This window comes from Tripterygium wilfordii, chromosome 9 (assembly GCF_013401445.1).
Source record: "Tripterygium wilfordii isolate XIE 37 chromosome 9, ASM1340144v1, whole genome shotgun sequence".
Lineage (NCBI taxonomy): Eukaryota > Viridiplantae > Streptophyta > Magnoliopsida > Celastrales > Celastraceae > Tripterygium > Tripterygium wilfordii.
The window spans coordinates 4,982,162-4,998,656 of NC_052240.1; the positions used below are offsets into that span (position 1 = coordinate 4,982,162).

The 16,495-nt window shown below is 33.5% G+C and overlaps 1 protein-coding gene across 1 annotated transcript; it reads left to right on the forward strand.

The window, feature by feature from the left end:
• The first annotated feature begins 2,878 nt into the window (after window positions 1-2,878).
• LOC120004733 (protein gar2) lies at window positions 2,879-6,320 on the forward strand. The gene is made up of 4 exons (XM_038854019.1): window positions 2,879-3,512; window positions 4,270-4,441; window positions 5,381-5,427; window positions 5,526-6,320. Exons 1-4 carry the CDS (start codon window positions 2,971-2,973, stop codon window positions 6,127-6,129), a joined length of 1,365 nt encoding a protein of 454 aa, XP_038709947.1. The 5' UTR covers window positions 2,879-2,970; the 3' UTR covers window positions 6,130-6,320.
• The last annotated feature ends 10,175 nt before the right edge of the window (window positions 6,321-16,495 follow it).

Genomic DNA, 16,495 nt, shown 5'->3' on the forward strand with positions numbered 1-16,495 from the left:
AACCCAGATTAGTTTTCTTAATAGAAGAAACAGAAGGCATACATACATAACCAATAAGCAATAGTGCTAAGAAAATGTACATATTTTGCTTACGTACTAAAGTATTTGAAGTGTCTTGTACGAGACTGTCCTCCAGTTTTTGTTGGATTTGACTTCCTTTCTCTTTTCTTGATCGTGATCAAAGCCCTTTTAAAGGTTTGATCATGGAGTCGGTAAGATTTTGGGGGTTGGCAGGAGCACCTAAAATATTTTTTATGAGATAACTATATATATATGCTTAAATATGAAAAAAAAAATTTAAGTTATTTAACATAAATTACTCTAATAATCACAATTAAGGATAATATTGACTGGGAGGCTTCATGTATCAGTTGACTTAGAAATTTATATAAGGAAAGCATAAATCATAAGAATTCAGTAATTTATAAAATCTTTTTATACTAAGAAGTCAATATATTCAAAGACTCCCCAATCCAATCCCAAGAAACCTATAAAAAAAAAGGTGTATTTTTTAATTTATTGGACACTCATGCAAAGGAAACAAATTAATAAATTTGTATTGAATGTCTATTTTATAATTGAATGCACACTCATGCAAAGGAAACAAATTAATAAATTTGTATTGAATATATTTTTCCTCAATAAAAAAATTTAACATAATTATATTGCAACATGATATTGTAGTAAAATAATGATATTTTAGTAATCTTAATGTATAATGTTACTTAGTAAAATAAACCTCCAAGAAGTGATGTGATATGAATCCATATGACTTGAGCTTTCGTGTACAGTTAGTTAATTCTTTTGTCATAATATGGAGATTTTGTTAGATATCTTCTAGATTATGCTGTGTGTGCAAGAAATGTTACTCTGACATTGCTCGTGATAGCGCCACTGTAAATTTTTCGTTTGGCTATGCTGTGTGTAGTCATATCCTATGGTGAGGTGACGTGAGTTACTAAACTGTGGTAAGGTGGGTTCGGGTGACAAAAAAATTTTGATGCATAATTAAATAAATTGTAGTTAGAATGATGTGCTATGTAGTTTAGTGTTTTAATCAACAAAAGTGCGTTTGAATTGAGGGATTTGGGAGGAAGGGAAGGAAAGAGGAGAGAATGGAAGGTAAAATATTTTTTCCTCACATGTTTGATCGATAAAAAAAAATAAAGGGAAGAAAATTGGTTTAATATACTAATTTATGGTTACTTTTTATATTTAAGTATTATGTATAAGAGTAAAATATGTTTTTAACTTATAAATTAATTTCATTAGTCATCCTTTACCTTCAAATGACCCTATTTTGGGAGGAAGTCCTTTGACAAAAGTTTAATGAAATCTTCCCCTCAAATCCCTTCACTAAATTTTTTTTTCTAAACTATCCAAACAAGAGAATTAAAAGGAAACTTCATTTTTCTTCTCTTTTCTTACCTCCAAATCTCTCGATCCAAACACACTCTAGTGGTGATCATAATTCTCTCCCAAATATTCTGTTTTTATTGATCAGACATTTCATTAATTGTCCAAAACTAAAGAGTCTTGGATAAAAATTAGAATTACCATTCGAAAGAAATTCGTTTAGTTATTGTTTACAAAAAAAAGAATTTCATTTCATCTAAAAATTTATTAAATCTGACAATTTTCAAAATTGTCTTCGATCTTGATGACGTATCAAACAATATCAAGCACTAGGAATGATGTTAGGTGTCATCTTCAAAACTGATGAATATGGCATGCACATGATAACATGTAAGTTAAGGGTCCCCAAGGGTATGCTCATGGAACCTTTCCGACGCTCAAGTCAATAAGCTATCAAATCTGAGTGCTCAGTGCTCGAAGCTCTCCCTCTAGTAACTAAAGTGCATGAGTACAAAGTTAGGGATCTTTTACCTATAGCAAGGGTTCCCATTCATGTGAGTTAGATGAGTTCCACTTTTGGTATGAATAGATCTCTTCTCCCCAATGTTAGGCAGATTTTAGAGGAAGATGGATCTTATCCTAATTATTTTCCTAAGTGGAGTCGATCTCCTTTTGAACTCTTGATTTCTTTATGGTGTTTGGTCACTTGGAGTTACCGAGGAGGTATGCTCAATATTACACTGAAGGAGCCTCTCGATCTTGTCGAGATGCTCTCTCTTAAGCCACTATGCCTTGTGGTGACTCTTTGGATGTCTTCTACTCAATTGGTATCCTTAGTTCTATCTTGATCGATAACCATGGATACTTCCTTGCCTTAATAGGATCCTGATTTTATGTGCCACGTACCAAAATTTCATTGGATGTTATTTTAGTAATATCAAAATCCAAGAGAGGAACCAAAACACAAAACTTGTTACAAAGACAACAAATTATAAGCAAAACTTTATATTATATTGGCGTGTCAGAAAAGAACCCAAGGGGCAGTAAACAAATATGAAACATATTTGCATGTACATATCATGTTAAGAAATAATATTAAAATTTTTTAAATCTTAACACAAGATATATTATTGGAGAAAAACAAATTTTGTGACTTTTAAATAAAATCGTATTTAACAAATTTACTCATTTTATAAGAATCTATATAAACAGTACATATAAATTAATAGTTTGTAAATATATTTTCAAAAAGAAAAATTATTCATTTATTATAAGTATTTATAAATTTATTTGTTAATCCATGAGTTATTGGTTAGTTCTTTATAAATTATTTTTAATAAAATAGTTAAACCCAAAATTAAAATAGTCTATCAAATGCAAATATGCAAAGTTTGAGGGCTTTTTTTTTATTTAATTTTGATTCTGGAGGGGGTGGTTCGACAATCATGCCAACGTTGAGGGGTATCTTTGCTATTTTCTCTTTTTAGTTTTCCTCCGTTTTATGTGTTCCCGTACTCGGTTGCCGCAAAGTGCAGACCCCTGGTTAGGGTTTTTCTGTCCTCTCCCTGTCGCACTTTTCAATCTCCAACGTTGAGGTGTAATCGTTTCAAACAAATGGTGTTATCAAATAAGAAGCTAAAGCAGAAGCTGCGGACGGCAACGGAAGATACTTTAATCGGAAGTGAATGCAACGATGAATTGAACCCAGACACGAATTCGCAGCTCAAAGAGTTGTTACACACAGCGCAAAGGAAACCCAGATTGTCAAAGCGAGAGAAACGAAGAAAAAATGTTTCTTTGAACGTTTTAGATAGCATCCGAAAGGGAAGCAATGGACTTGTCAGTGAGGAGAACAAGAATAAGCGAAAAGCTGAAGATAAGAAGGAAGATGGGGTAGTCGGTTTGGTTGCTGATGAAGAAAACGGTGAAAAAAAAGGGAAAAAGAAAAAGAGGAAGAGAGATGAACGGGGAGAGAGTGGAGGTGTGGGTAGTGAAGAGAAGGAAGGAACAGTGAAGGAGGCGATTAGGGCGACAAGCACAAAGAAGAAGAAAAAGAAGAAAAAGACGAAAAAGCAGGAGAAGAAGGGAAAAGAAGAGGGAGAGAAGCTCGAAAGTACAGAGGAAGGAACGACAGAGGCTAATAAAAGTGATGGCAGGTAATTTGAAGATTGCAATTGTGTTTAATTGTGCTCTTTTAATGGGTTTGGTGATTTCGATTAAAGTTGGTTTTTTTTTTGGTGATTCTGTTGTTGTTCTACTTAGGCTGGAACTTGCTATCTTTTGAAATTGAAATGCCATTTAAACTAGACAAATGCTTGAACTGTAATGAAATAATCTCTTTCTGGTTCTTGTGAAAGTTATTCTAAGGCAAAGGGAGTGCAATTCTTAAGCCCATATTTCTGTTTTCATTTCTGCATTTCCCTTGCTTCCATTATGCAAATTAGGTCCTCCTGTAGTCCCAACCCTTTGTTTTTGCTCCTTCATATTAATTCCTAATTATTAAAAGTATGCTATTGTGTTTCTAGGTATTTACTATTTTGTATTCTCTAAAGTTAGGACTGGCTGGGGGTTAAGGCAGTTGCAGAGATTTTCTTATCAAATCTCAATTAATCGGAACTAGTGTTCTATATGGTCGTGACTGGCCAAGTTCAAGGCAGTTACAATCTCTTGGGCAACAAAAGGACCACTATGTTTTGGTGACCTTAATTTAATAGTGGTTATGTACATAATTGCTGACCTCAATATGCAGTTTACTTGTCAGGCCTGGACCAACTGTGGTTCTGTGCCAAAAAAAAAAAAGATGCTCGTTCTTACTTTGTGGTTGGAATTATGCTGATTTAAGATAGCTTCTTTCTCTGTCAAGTGATGCATTTGGAATTTCTAATTGCTGAGTGTTCGATCATGTTTATACAGTCAAGTGGATGTGGATGACTCTACAAAAGTATATGTTGGTGGCATTCCTTATTATTCGACTGAGGATGATATTCGAAGTTTCTTTGAAGGATGTGGGACTATCACTGAAGTTGATTGTATGAAGTTTCCAGAGACTGGGAAGTTTAGAGGGATCGCTATCCTTAGTTTCAAGGTAATGTTTTGTATCATTCAAGTAGTGCTCTGTTGTTTAGACCGTTTATGCTTAAGAGAATTGTTGTTCAGTTAAAGCTAGTCAGATTTTGTCCTTTAAAGTAATTAGATAGACCAGTCAGTTAACAACCGACCGCTCTACCACTAAGCTACTGTGGAAGAACAGACTCAAGGAAGCCGATTATTAAAAAACCAGAAAATTTTGCTAGTGTAATATAATTTCTGTTAAAACACAGTTTTTGTATTGAAACATTGTGAAGTGTCAGCTTTCCAGAGGAGTTGAAAGGCGAAGGGCAAAAGAGAAGTTGGGACACTAGTGCCGTTTTGCTTATAGATTGAACATTACTGTACTTGCTGTGCATAGTTAATTCTTCAAGGCTTATGGATCCAAACTCTAATACCTACAATTTGCAAACTCCCATCATTGTATTTTGATACTCTAGTACATTGTTCTATGAGTGGGGGTTTTGTGGAAGCTTTCATAGTCTAATCAGTAACATAAAAATCGCAACAGAAAATCTACACGCACTTTTGTGGTGTCAAAATTTTTTTTTCAAAATTTCAAGCTATAAGCCTTGTGGATCATATTTAAAGAGCAGCTGATGCATTGGCTGATCTGTTCTCAATGTGGTGGATTTATACATTCCTTTTGGTTAGTGATTACTGAGAGAATTGCCTCATAGCTATAGGAACTTCACTGGTTATTATATCTATTACAAGTATGTGCATCTGAAGCACCAATTGACATCAATGATTGGAAACGAAGTCTTGCTTTTCCATTTAACAATGTTATTTCCGAGTTGTTTCAATTTTGTCAAAATTTTTGAAGCCTCTTAACTAAATGAAGTTTCGAGGATGGAAGGTTGTTGCATTTTAGTTTTTTGGCTGAATAACTTGTATTTTCTTCTCATTGATTTTACCCTTGCAAAATTTGTTACAGACTGAAGCTGCAGCTAAAAGAGCCTTGGCCCTTGATGGAGCTGACATGTGAGTGAAAACTCATGGCAGACATACTATTTAATCGCCAAATGTTTTTTTTATTACTGGTCCTAAAGTTTGGAATATGTATTCTTAAAATGTTTCAGGGGGGGATTCTATCTGAAAATTCAACCATACAAAACAACTCGAGCTAATAAAGCATCTGATTTTGCCCCAGAAAGAGTTGAGGGTTACAATAGGATTTATCTTGGTAATTTGTCATGGGATATAACTGAAGATGATGTGAGGAAGTTTTTCTCAGATTGCAAGATATCATCTATACGTTTTGGTATGGACAAGGACACTGGCGAATTCCGAGGCTATGCCCATGTTGATTTCTCTGATAGTCTTTCACTGTCAATGGCTCTGAAGTTGGATCAGGAGTTTGTTTGTGGAAGACCTGTCAAGATAAGTTATGCGGTTCCTCTGAAAAGAGCAAATAACCATCCAAAATCTGTGCCTGCAAGTAACACTGCTGATAAATCTGTGCCTGCAAGTAACAATACTGATAAATCTGTGCCTGCAAGTAACAATACTGATAAATCTGTGCCTGCAAGTAACACTACTGATGATGAGGAATTGAAGTCCACCAGTACTGGCAAGATGAGGAGGAGGACGTGCTATGAATGTGGTGAAAAGGGCCATATTTCTACGGACTGCCCGAATCCGAAGAAGTTAACTGCTGATCAAACAAATCCCACCACTAGTTAGACATGTACGATATCATCATTGTCTTTCTTTCCAACTGATCACATTTTTAGTGAAGCATAGATCTTCTGATTGTTGAAGAGAACTTTATTGCTATTTATATTTGTTAGGGGAGCCATGAAGGGTGCTGATAGTCTGATACTGTTCTGCAAATGATATTGTCTCTTGTAGCAGGGGTGCTGGATTTTATTGTCTCTCTTGAAATTTTCTGTCAAATTGGAAAGGAATCAGGCAGACAGAGCTCAATTATGCTTTGCTTTTTATTCAGCTTTTAATTTACCAGCAATCTGAAAGAAACAATTCCAGTTCTACTCGGAATATTGTGCACTGGGATATTTGACCTATTTGAAAACTAATTTGATTTTGTGAGCAGCTTTAACGTGAGAAGTAATGAAGGAATAATCTTTAGAATTGTCTTTAATGCTTAGCACCAGATTACTGCTTGATCTAAAGCATCTCCATGTCTGAGAATTATAGAACAAGAAAAAGAAACTATATATCCAATACAGGGTATCTGTCTAGTCTCATAAAAAGAGTTTGTGCGAATTAGTCATCAACCTTGTTGGCTCCATCTGACGGTGGCTTTGGGGATGTGCATTGTCCATTTCTTATTCGACCCTCCATAATGACATGACATACCATATCAAAAATTCAAATAAAAAAAATCAGATTTCAAAAATTCAAATATCAAAACAAAACCTAATCAACTCTTTCTACTCTCTTATCTCTTTTTCTCTCTCCATCTCCTCTCTCTCCAGCAACAATGGGTGTCCACAACTGATCCGCAACCGAGAAACCGATCCGTAACCATGATTATTTGATTTTCAGATATGGTTTTTCGGTTATGATTTCGGATACGGTTATGATTTTTAGTAAATGTTAAAATATTTTTACGGTTATGGTTTTCTCTGTTACGATTATGATTATAACTGAAAAAATTCATATAAATTAAGATTGATTGTTGATAAAGCGAAAGTGGGAAGACATCTTCATGTATGTTTTCTTTTCTTGATCATATTATTTCTGGTCTTATAAATTTATTTTCTTTAATTGTGATAAGATAATATATTTATTATTATTTTCATGAATTTTTATCAAACTTTGTTACATGGAGTTGGAGTCAATCATGGGCTATTTTCTCACTCTATTTGAGATTTATTCATACTTTTTCCATTTCTTCAAAAATCGAAAACCGATCCTATGCGAAAAATATGGTTATTTCGGTTTGGTTATCCGAACATATATGGTCGGTTATGGTTTCTAAAATATCATAACCAAATAGATTCGAACATTTCAGTTATGGTTAAAAATCTAATCGAAAACCGAATGGACACCCCTACCAGCAACATTCTCTCTCCCTCTCTCATAGCCAACAATAAATCTCCTCCATCTGGCTAACAATCTGACCGTCAGTGCCACCAAAAGAAGAGTTTGTCCACCAGGAGCAAAGCTCAGCTACCGCTTGTTGTCAATCGTTGTTGGTTTTGTCAAAAATCCACCGTGAAGCCGTGGGTAACCGCTAACAAAAAGTACTGATCCAGCTAATTCCGGTGTCGGTTTGGTTTTCGTTTTATCTCAAGAGTTGGGCTTCATGTTTTGCTCCCTTTGTTTTGTTGGGTCTGTTGGTTTTTTAGTGGGTGATTTGGTTGCTTTTTTGTTGGTTTATGATGTTGACTAGGGTGCCGATCTTGCTTCCCTGCTTGTAAGATCTCTTTTCGTTATGTAACATTGCAGTGTATTATTATATTGTCATGACTAACAATGTAATTATAATTCTGATGGAATAATGTTAATCCTTTATCAAGTTTCTTTGGTAACATTAGAGTTTTGGGACAATGTAATTAATCATGGTGCCTTATTACCCTATGAGAATGACATAAAATACATGGTTTCTTTGGTAAACAGTAGAGTGTTGGCATAAATACACAACCGATTGCGCTCTGTAATACTCGTCTGAGATAAGTACACTGCCAGATGCACAGTGTAATAACCAACTAAGAAAAAATACATTGTTAAAACCATAATGTAATAACCTACTGGGCTAAATACAATGTCAATTGCACATTTTAATAACCCACTGAGAGAAACTACACAACCAGTATAATGTCTGGAGAAGAGAGAAAAGCAAAAAGTAAAAAGCACAAAAGTGCAATAAAAAAAATAAAAAGCAAAAAAGAACCATCTAAAAAATTTCATGAGAGAAGCAGGAAACTTCTCCTCATCTTTGGGGTTTTTACCAAAAAAATCTATGTAGTATACTTATTTGGCAATATGCCACATAGATTATGGACGTTATGGATATATAACGTTTTCCTTTCTTATTATTAGAGTTAAAATTTTCTTCCCAATTTTCAGGGTTTCAAGGGACTATTTAAACTTTGGTATTATTAGAAATCCACACTATGCCAACAATATTGTCCGTCAAATTCAATGGGTCAAAGCCCAATTCACTTGGGTTAGGAAAAGGTCTTGTTACATGTTAAGGATGAGTTTTGTCTATATAAATCACTTGGTTGGTTTTGTCCCAATCAATATGTGGGATTTAGTCATAACAGATATATATTGCTCTCTTCTAGATCCTTGACTTAGCTAGTATAGAGGAATTGTCGACATGACATCACCAAAGACGATAATGTTATGATTAATTAATTATAACTAGTATGGATAAATCATTGTATTAACTTTTACTGATAAACTAAGTTTTAAAACAAATTTTTATTATTATATAGCACTTTTGCAATTTGCAGGGTTATTAGCACTACTCTCTCTCTCTCTCTCTATATATATATCATGGAGGGAGTTCTTTTCAAACAAAAAAATTTCACGACGCTTTCTACATTTGTGAAGATGTTCTTATCCATCAGTTGATGAAATCGTACAATATTACCTTGCTTACTCATGTTAGAATCAAAATGCCACGTGGTTTGGTTAAAGCCAAGTGGAATGTTTTATAAACACGATCCAACTCCAACTCAATTGGCTTATAAAAAAAAAAAAAACAAACCTCCAACTCAATTGAGGCACCTTTTAATCTGAACGAAATTGTGTGATAACTTACTCGTTGGACTTTTGAAATGTTCTTAGGGATGGGTCAACCCATATAAAAGGATATTATCTCAATCGCATATGTGTTATTTGCAAAGTCTTTCATATGTCCTATGAACGAGGCATCCCATTATAGCCCATTTTGTTGGTCTTTATCTTTGGATTCTCAAAATTCACAAGGACAATATTACAATCCAAGATCCCACATTGCTTAGTGAAAACAAAGTAGAGCAGTTTATAATGGATAAAATCATGTTGACTTTTAGTCCAAAGTGGAAAGTATGTACCTCAAGTTGAATTTGGTTGGGTAGACTTAACAATTAACATGGTGTCACAGACCAATTGAGGGAAATGTTTGAAGCCCAACAGAGAGAGTCTCATATGTTAGGGCCCAAAATGGGAGAAACCAAAAAGAGACCATGTATATTTCAAAGGGTCCAAAAAGATGCCCTATTTGATAGGCTCTTATGTGAGGGGAAGTTGTATGACTTCCAACTTAAAGTCACGGAGAAGTTACCAAAATGTACAAGAAATAAATATGAGATATATACATGTGGCATTACTTTGTGGTTATCATCAAGTACAAAGTCAACAATTATAGAAAAAAATCACTATAAAGGCTTCCATTATTTTCCATACATATGAGAGAGATCAATTGAATGATGTAGATGTTGAGAAATTGCTTACAACTTAACCCTTATCTCACTTAAATTTAAACAAAATACACTTCATTGTTGACTTTGAAACATGCATATTTATTTAGACTTCTCGAGTGCTAAATTTCTTCTCACGCATTAGTATGTGTTCTCATCCATTGTATGCATGCATACGAAATTCAAAATAAGTTACAATATTAATGTAGAGTGTGACAACCCTTAAATTTAATATGACAGTTGCTGCAATTGTACGTAGGCTTACAATTCACCACATATGATACATATACATATACATCGTTATATATATGTGTGTGTAATATTTCATAATCGATGTCCACATTTATGGAAATGATGTATATTCATAACATTTTCCATACATAACCATCCATAATCAAGTGGCAATTACATTGTTTTAACACAGTCTCTAATTACATTATTTCTAATTAACACAGTCTCTTGTTACATTGTTTCTGACTAACACAGTCTCTTATTACACTTTTCTGATTAATACAATCTCTTATTAGACTTTTCTGTACATAATTATATTGTTTTAAGTGTTACAGATTTTTATACACTATTTCAAAAACAATGTATAAGAATGCCAAGGTTTAAACCTATCAACAATGAGTCTTTTTTGAAAGAGTTTTACATATTGAATTCGAATATGTACTTCTTTTTTTTTGAAATATAACATGTATTTTGAGTGACAAAATATTTTGAAGTTTCATTTAACAAATAAAAAATAAAATGTTGCGATGTCATCTTGCTTACTTTCTTAGTTGATTGTATACTCTTTCTTTAATTTCTGTTTGATAATTATTTTCAAAGGTTTCTTGCATGGAATTTTACTCTGAAGATATTATCAAAATATACGTGTAATGAATATCTGTATCTTATCACCTTCTTCTTTTTTTCCCGTTTAATTGCAGACTTTTGGTTCACATTTCTAATTACTTCTAGATATCTGCATTTACTTGACTTACATTTCTATCTGCTTGTGTCAAATGGTTTAATCAACTTATAGAGTCATCCACATATTTAAATAGATAATTATATTAGGCTTGAGACACACAAAGATATATATATAATTACACAGAAAGATAATATACATATATATGGGTGTGTACCTAGTCATATCAAAATTATCAAACAATATATATATATATATATATATATATAATTAAATTACTGAGGATGGAAAAGTCAAATTTTCTCTTTGGCTTGACTAATAAATAAAATTCTAGATCAAGTAGCTAGGTAATTAAGTACGTACATAGTAGAAGGACCTCCTTCCAGAAAATTAAAGAAAAGAAAATACCAAGATATTTCGTATGTAACTTCTTGAGATTGAATTTTAAAGAATGTTTGAAAAAATTTGTCCAAAATCTTTGTTCTAAATGTGTACAATGTACATAAAGTCATTGCATATGCTAAGTGAGTCCATTATTTATAAGGATATGGATATACGAATTGTCAATTTTATATTCTACCAATATCATAATACGTATGCACTGCAGGCTTTCCAATCGAGATAATGATGAAATTTTCTATTTCACGTGGTCTCTCAAGTACTTGGATTGCTCTACTTTCTCCACAAATCTTATAATTAAGTTGAAATCAGGGGCATTCAAAATAACTGTAAAAACTGAATTTACCATCAAATCGATCGAGAGTCGGGTTTTTCAATTTTTTTTTGTAAATTCAGTTAACCGAACCAACCGATTATATATATTAAAATATTAATTATGTATTTTGGCTCATTAATTATATAGTCAATTTTTTTCTTTTTTCTATCGGAGCTAAAAATGGGTTAAAGCAAAAGAAATTCATGTATTCGAATTTTTTTAAAAATTACTTTTTTTAATTGATTCTTGTTGTTTGATGAGATTTTATGTGCTTGACCAAAGTTCTATTTGAGAATTAGCATGATGCTTTCCACCACACCCACCCCTAAAAAACAGATATTGCCCCCTCTCAAGCTTTTATCTTTTCTATGTGCGTTGCATTTTTCTTCTCTAATAACGATTCTTTTTTTTTTGGCAAATTAAAACTTGATTCTTTTACTCGACAACACTAACTACTGTTAGATATGTAAAAAAAAAAAAGAAGGGGGTTTTGAGTTTATAATTTTCTTTGTCTGCTGAAGTATATCTAATGAAATCCAAAAAGTATAAAACTGAAGAAAACCGATTGCTTGATTTTATTAATACCCAAAAAACAATCAAAACCGACGGCTACAATCATATTTTCTTTACCTACGATCAGAGAAGCGTAGCTAGATGTCTTCTAACGCTCTCTTAGTTTGCGGTTTTACAACCGCAAGTAAAGTCTATAACCGCATTTTTTGTATTTACCTCTACGATTTTAATCGCGGGTATGAATACATTTTGTTGCAGTGGAAGCAAATTAATTTGCAATGTTAAATTTTGTATCTTCAATTAAAAAAAAAATCACTTTCTGCGTTTTGCCAAAAATGTGATTTGATGAAACGTTAACACCATGTTGACATTTAGATAAAAATTGAGATCATATGACTGTCAAAGTAATCCCACTTAAGTTCTAGGATATGTACTTAAATTGTTTCATTTCCTTCAAATTATCGGTGTTTTATACTACTCTTATGATGACTTGAATTATTCCTTCGATGGCTTCTCCTCCATTTTCTATAAATACGCAAGCTTCATTTCAATTGAGGATAAGAGAGCTAATTAAGTTAATTCATTAAAGTGAGCAGAAAGTGGTGTGATTGTAGAGATTCAAATACCCTATATATATATATATATATTTATGAGAACATTTTGGGTGTAATTAGGTTTCGGTTCTGAGTGTTTTCTCTACTTTTACACTATATTTGTGATGGTGCAAATTGTCTTATGATTCCGCCCGTGGATGTAGACAATATTGTTAAACCACTTTAAATCTTTGTGTTCATTTTTGTGAATTTTCAAATTCTCTATTTGTTAGCCACTCTAACAATTGTTGCAAAAATCGGCATAGTTAGATATAATTTGATTTTGCATGCAAATGAATGTTTCATGGGCAATTTAGATGAAACAGCGTGATATGAGACATTTTTATAGGTATTGGATAATATGGAATACTTTAAATTTTTGTTAAAATATACAAAAATAAAATAACTAGGTGAATATATATACATATATATATATATTCAATTATAGAAAAATCACTATAAAGGCTTGCATTATTTTCATACATATGAGAGAGATCAATTGAATGATGTACATGCATGTTGAGAAATTGCCTACAACTTAACCCTCATCTCACTTAATTCTAAACAAAAACTCTTCATTGTTGACTTTGAATCATTATATTTATTTAGACTTCTCGAGTGCTAAATTTCTTCTCACACATTAATGTGTTTCTCGTCCATTGTATGCTTGCATACGAAATTCAAAAGAAGTTACAATATTGTAGTCTGACCGCCCTTAATATGGCGGTTGCCGCAATTGTACGTAGGCTTGCAAGTCACCACATATAATTGTTTCTCATCTTCTACGCTGGACAGGAGACGTCACAATACTAATTGCTTTTGATACTCACGTTCCACCAGGCGTGCCAAAAATATGTTGGTTATCTTCTGTTCTGGACAGGAGATCTCACAATTCTGACCGTTGGGAACATGAGTCTTGTTGGATTTGTAAGTGTGTCAGGGCTTGTTGTCAGTTCAAAGGATTTGATAGAATGGTTTGTAGGATTCTGCATCGAATCTGACCTCTACACCAAACGGACGGTGCGCAGTTAGAGCACACAAGCTGCTGGCTCGAGGTTTGTCTTCCAGAAAAAGGACTTAAAATGCTTGGAGTGTCAATTTAGAAAAAAAATAGGAAAAACAGAAGACTAATCACCTGAATGAAAAGAGTTCCTATTGGAATGAAATGAAAAACAACACATTGCGGGAATGCATCAAGATCTTCATTGAAAAGTGATACATCATGGGATGTAGGTGTGCTTTACAAGCTTGTGGCTTTTGGAAATGTAAATTTAAGTACTTGTTGACGCGGAGCCATGCTAAATAAAAGATAAGAGGCCGGAGTCATGCCTAACAAAGCAATAAAGGATTAAAAACGTTGAGTCTGTGTTTGACGTAGGGTAGTTTGTTGTTTCTTCCTCTTCTTCTTTTATAGTGCTAAGAGATGAACATTTTTTCTGTTCTTCTTCAAGGATATGTCGTGAGACATCATGGGAATAGTGGTAAGACCACTCTCTTATTGTTTGCTGGAGTGATTGGGTTAGTGGGCTTTGTAACCGCAAACTTTTCCTGAATATGGTAATAATAGGAATATGGGAATAATAAATGATGGAGAAGTCAAATTTTCTCTTAGGCTTGAATAATAAATAAAATTCTACATCGAGTACGTATGTACATACTAGAATAACCTTCTTCTGGAAAATTAAAGAAAGAAAGTACCAAGATGTTTCCTACGTACGTTCTTGAGATTGAATTTTAACAAATGTTTCAAAAAGAATATGCTAAGTGAGCCCATTTTTTTATAAGGATGTACGAATGGTCAATTATTCTACCTCATGTGTGGTGGGCGGGGGGTGTGGGCGGCTGCTCCCTAATGTGTAGAGATCATTTATTCCATTATAGTATTGTATACACTGCAAACTTTCCATTTTTTTAAACAACAAAAAATCATCTTTGTTTTTAAAAAAATTATTATTATCAAAGCAATTCTACATAATTTATTGGATATTTAGAGAACCACAAGTATCTCAGATGATACTTATGTGAGTGGTATTTCATAGAGATCTCAAGCTCGAATCTCCCCTATCCCCTTCCCCTGTACTCAAAAAACAAATCTCAGATATTTACTTAAATTGTTTCATTTCCCTCAAATTCTCGGGATTTTATACCATCTTCTTGACAATTTTCCATTGTAATATTGTTCAAGTAATGTTAATATTTCGTGCAACCTTGTTGAATTATACGTAAGCAGGCCCTGCATCTGCTTAATTAACATCGTCAATCATCATTTTACCTGAACAAATTAAAGTCCACCATCATATTAACATTACAAAGACATAATTAAGCTCATTATTAGTGGCATATAGAGTTGTTTTTTTGCCCCTGATTTTGATCAAACTAACTGTTTTACAATTAATATAGTAGTTAAGTATTCAATATTAAATTAAACAGATGTAAATATATAGTTTTAGCATTACTGAGTTGCCGTACATTGTTGACCAAAAAAGTCAACTAAGAAAGCACACAACTATAGTACTTCACAATTGTCTTTTAACTAAGACAATAACCCAACAAATAATCTTTGGGTGATAGTTTAGTGGTAAATCTCTATGAGATCAAATTGTACTGGGAAGATCCTAAGTTCAATTCTCATTGGGCGTCGGGTGGAAAACCTATGTGTGTGCGGGCCTGATGACTCAAATTTGAACCCATATCGGATGACCAAATGATGAGCAGCTTGAATGATGTCTTTCTCAATTATTATAAAAAATGCACCAATTTTTTTTTTATCTGACATATCTATTCCATTACTGATGATCGATGGGTAAAGTCTCTAGCTATAACATTCACTACCATGAACTTACGTGTTCTATTCCTCATATATATATATAAACTAAATATATAATTATGTGTAACACATACATATGTCTAAGAGAATTAATATTGACCTCTCTGGGATTAGATAACAACATTGTGTACAATGTACTAAATCATCATCGCAAGTAGTACAAATGTACGATAAAATATTATCATTAGTCATATTAATGATGAATTAGTCATTACTTATATGTAAGTACAAGCTAAGAAGTTTCTTATGCATGACAATGTCATAAGAAAAACAAACGAACGAACGAACGAAAAGTAGAAAGAGCACATCCATTAGAGTGGTTGACTGGCACTAGTGGTCTTGTTAAACTACCTTGTGGTATTTATTTCCAGGTCGTTCTTTATTTTGTTTTTCTCTCAATTTCATAGAAACTATCTACCAACCCCATAACTACTCCATCTATATTTCTTGCAGATAAACTTGGACAAAAACTACATATCAATCCACATATCCTTTGACACGTCAGATTCACGTATCAAATTCCCAAGTGGTGACCCAATGTGTGGGTCCCATCTATAGAAAACTTGCACACAAGAGTTTTTTCCAGTTGTAGACCAGTCCCCCCCTAAATTGTTGGACACGTCAAGTGAACCCTTTACACACTACTACAAGTGGTAACATTAACAAACAAATGTACTTGCCGTACCTAGTCCGGTCAACACCAATAAAAAATGTGTCAAGTTTGAAGCCAAGTGCATTTTTATGACGTGGAGAAATGTTATTGGGTATTGGAATCTTTGTTGGAGTCAAACACGGTCTTCCATGCTGACTCACCTTTCTTACTTCCCGGTTTCACATCTTCTAGAAGTTGAAGTTTCCGGGAAGCAAACTCCGACTCGGTTGGCGACTCCGTCCTTAGTCGTCCCTATTGGCTCATGCACGCGGTCATGCTGACGTGGTTCTTATTTGTCTTCTATTTCACACTTACTAAAAGGACATCACCCTCCGCCTCCGTTTTCATCAAGAAACCAAGGGTATTAACGTCATCTCATTCAGTCAAAAAATTCAGCTACGACCAAGTGACCAACCTTATAAATACCACACCCCCGGAACCTCAAAGTTTCCATTCCA

Bases quoted from the DNA above. Each gene is read 5' to 3' on its own strand.
- LOC120004733 (XM_038854019.1), top strand. From the start codon at position 2,971: ATGGTGTTATCAAATAAGAAGCTAAAGCAGAAGCTGCGGACGGCAACG. The intron at 3,513-4,269 runs GTAATTTGAAGA...ATGTTTATACAG, and splicing joins GCTAATAAAAGTGATGGCAG to TCAAGTGGATGTGGATGACT. The intron at 4,442-5,380 runs GTAATGTTTTGT...AATTTGTTACAG, and splicing joins TCGCTATCCTTAGTTTCAAG to ACTGAAGCTGCAGCTAAAAG.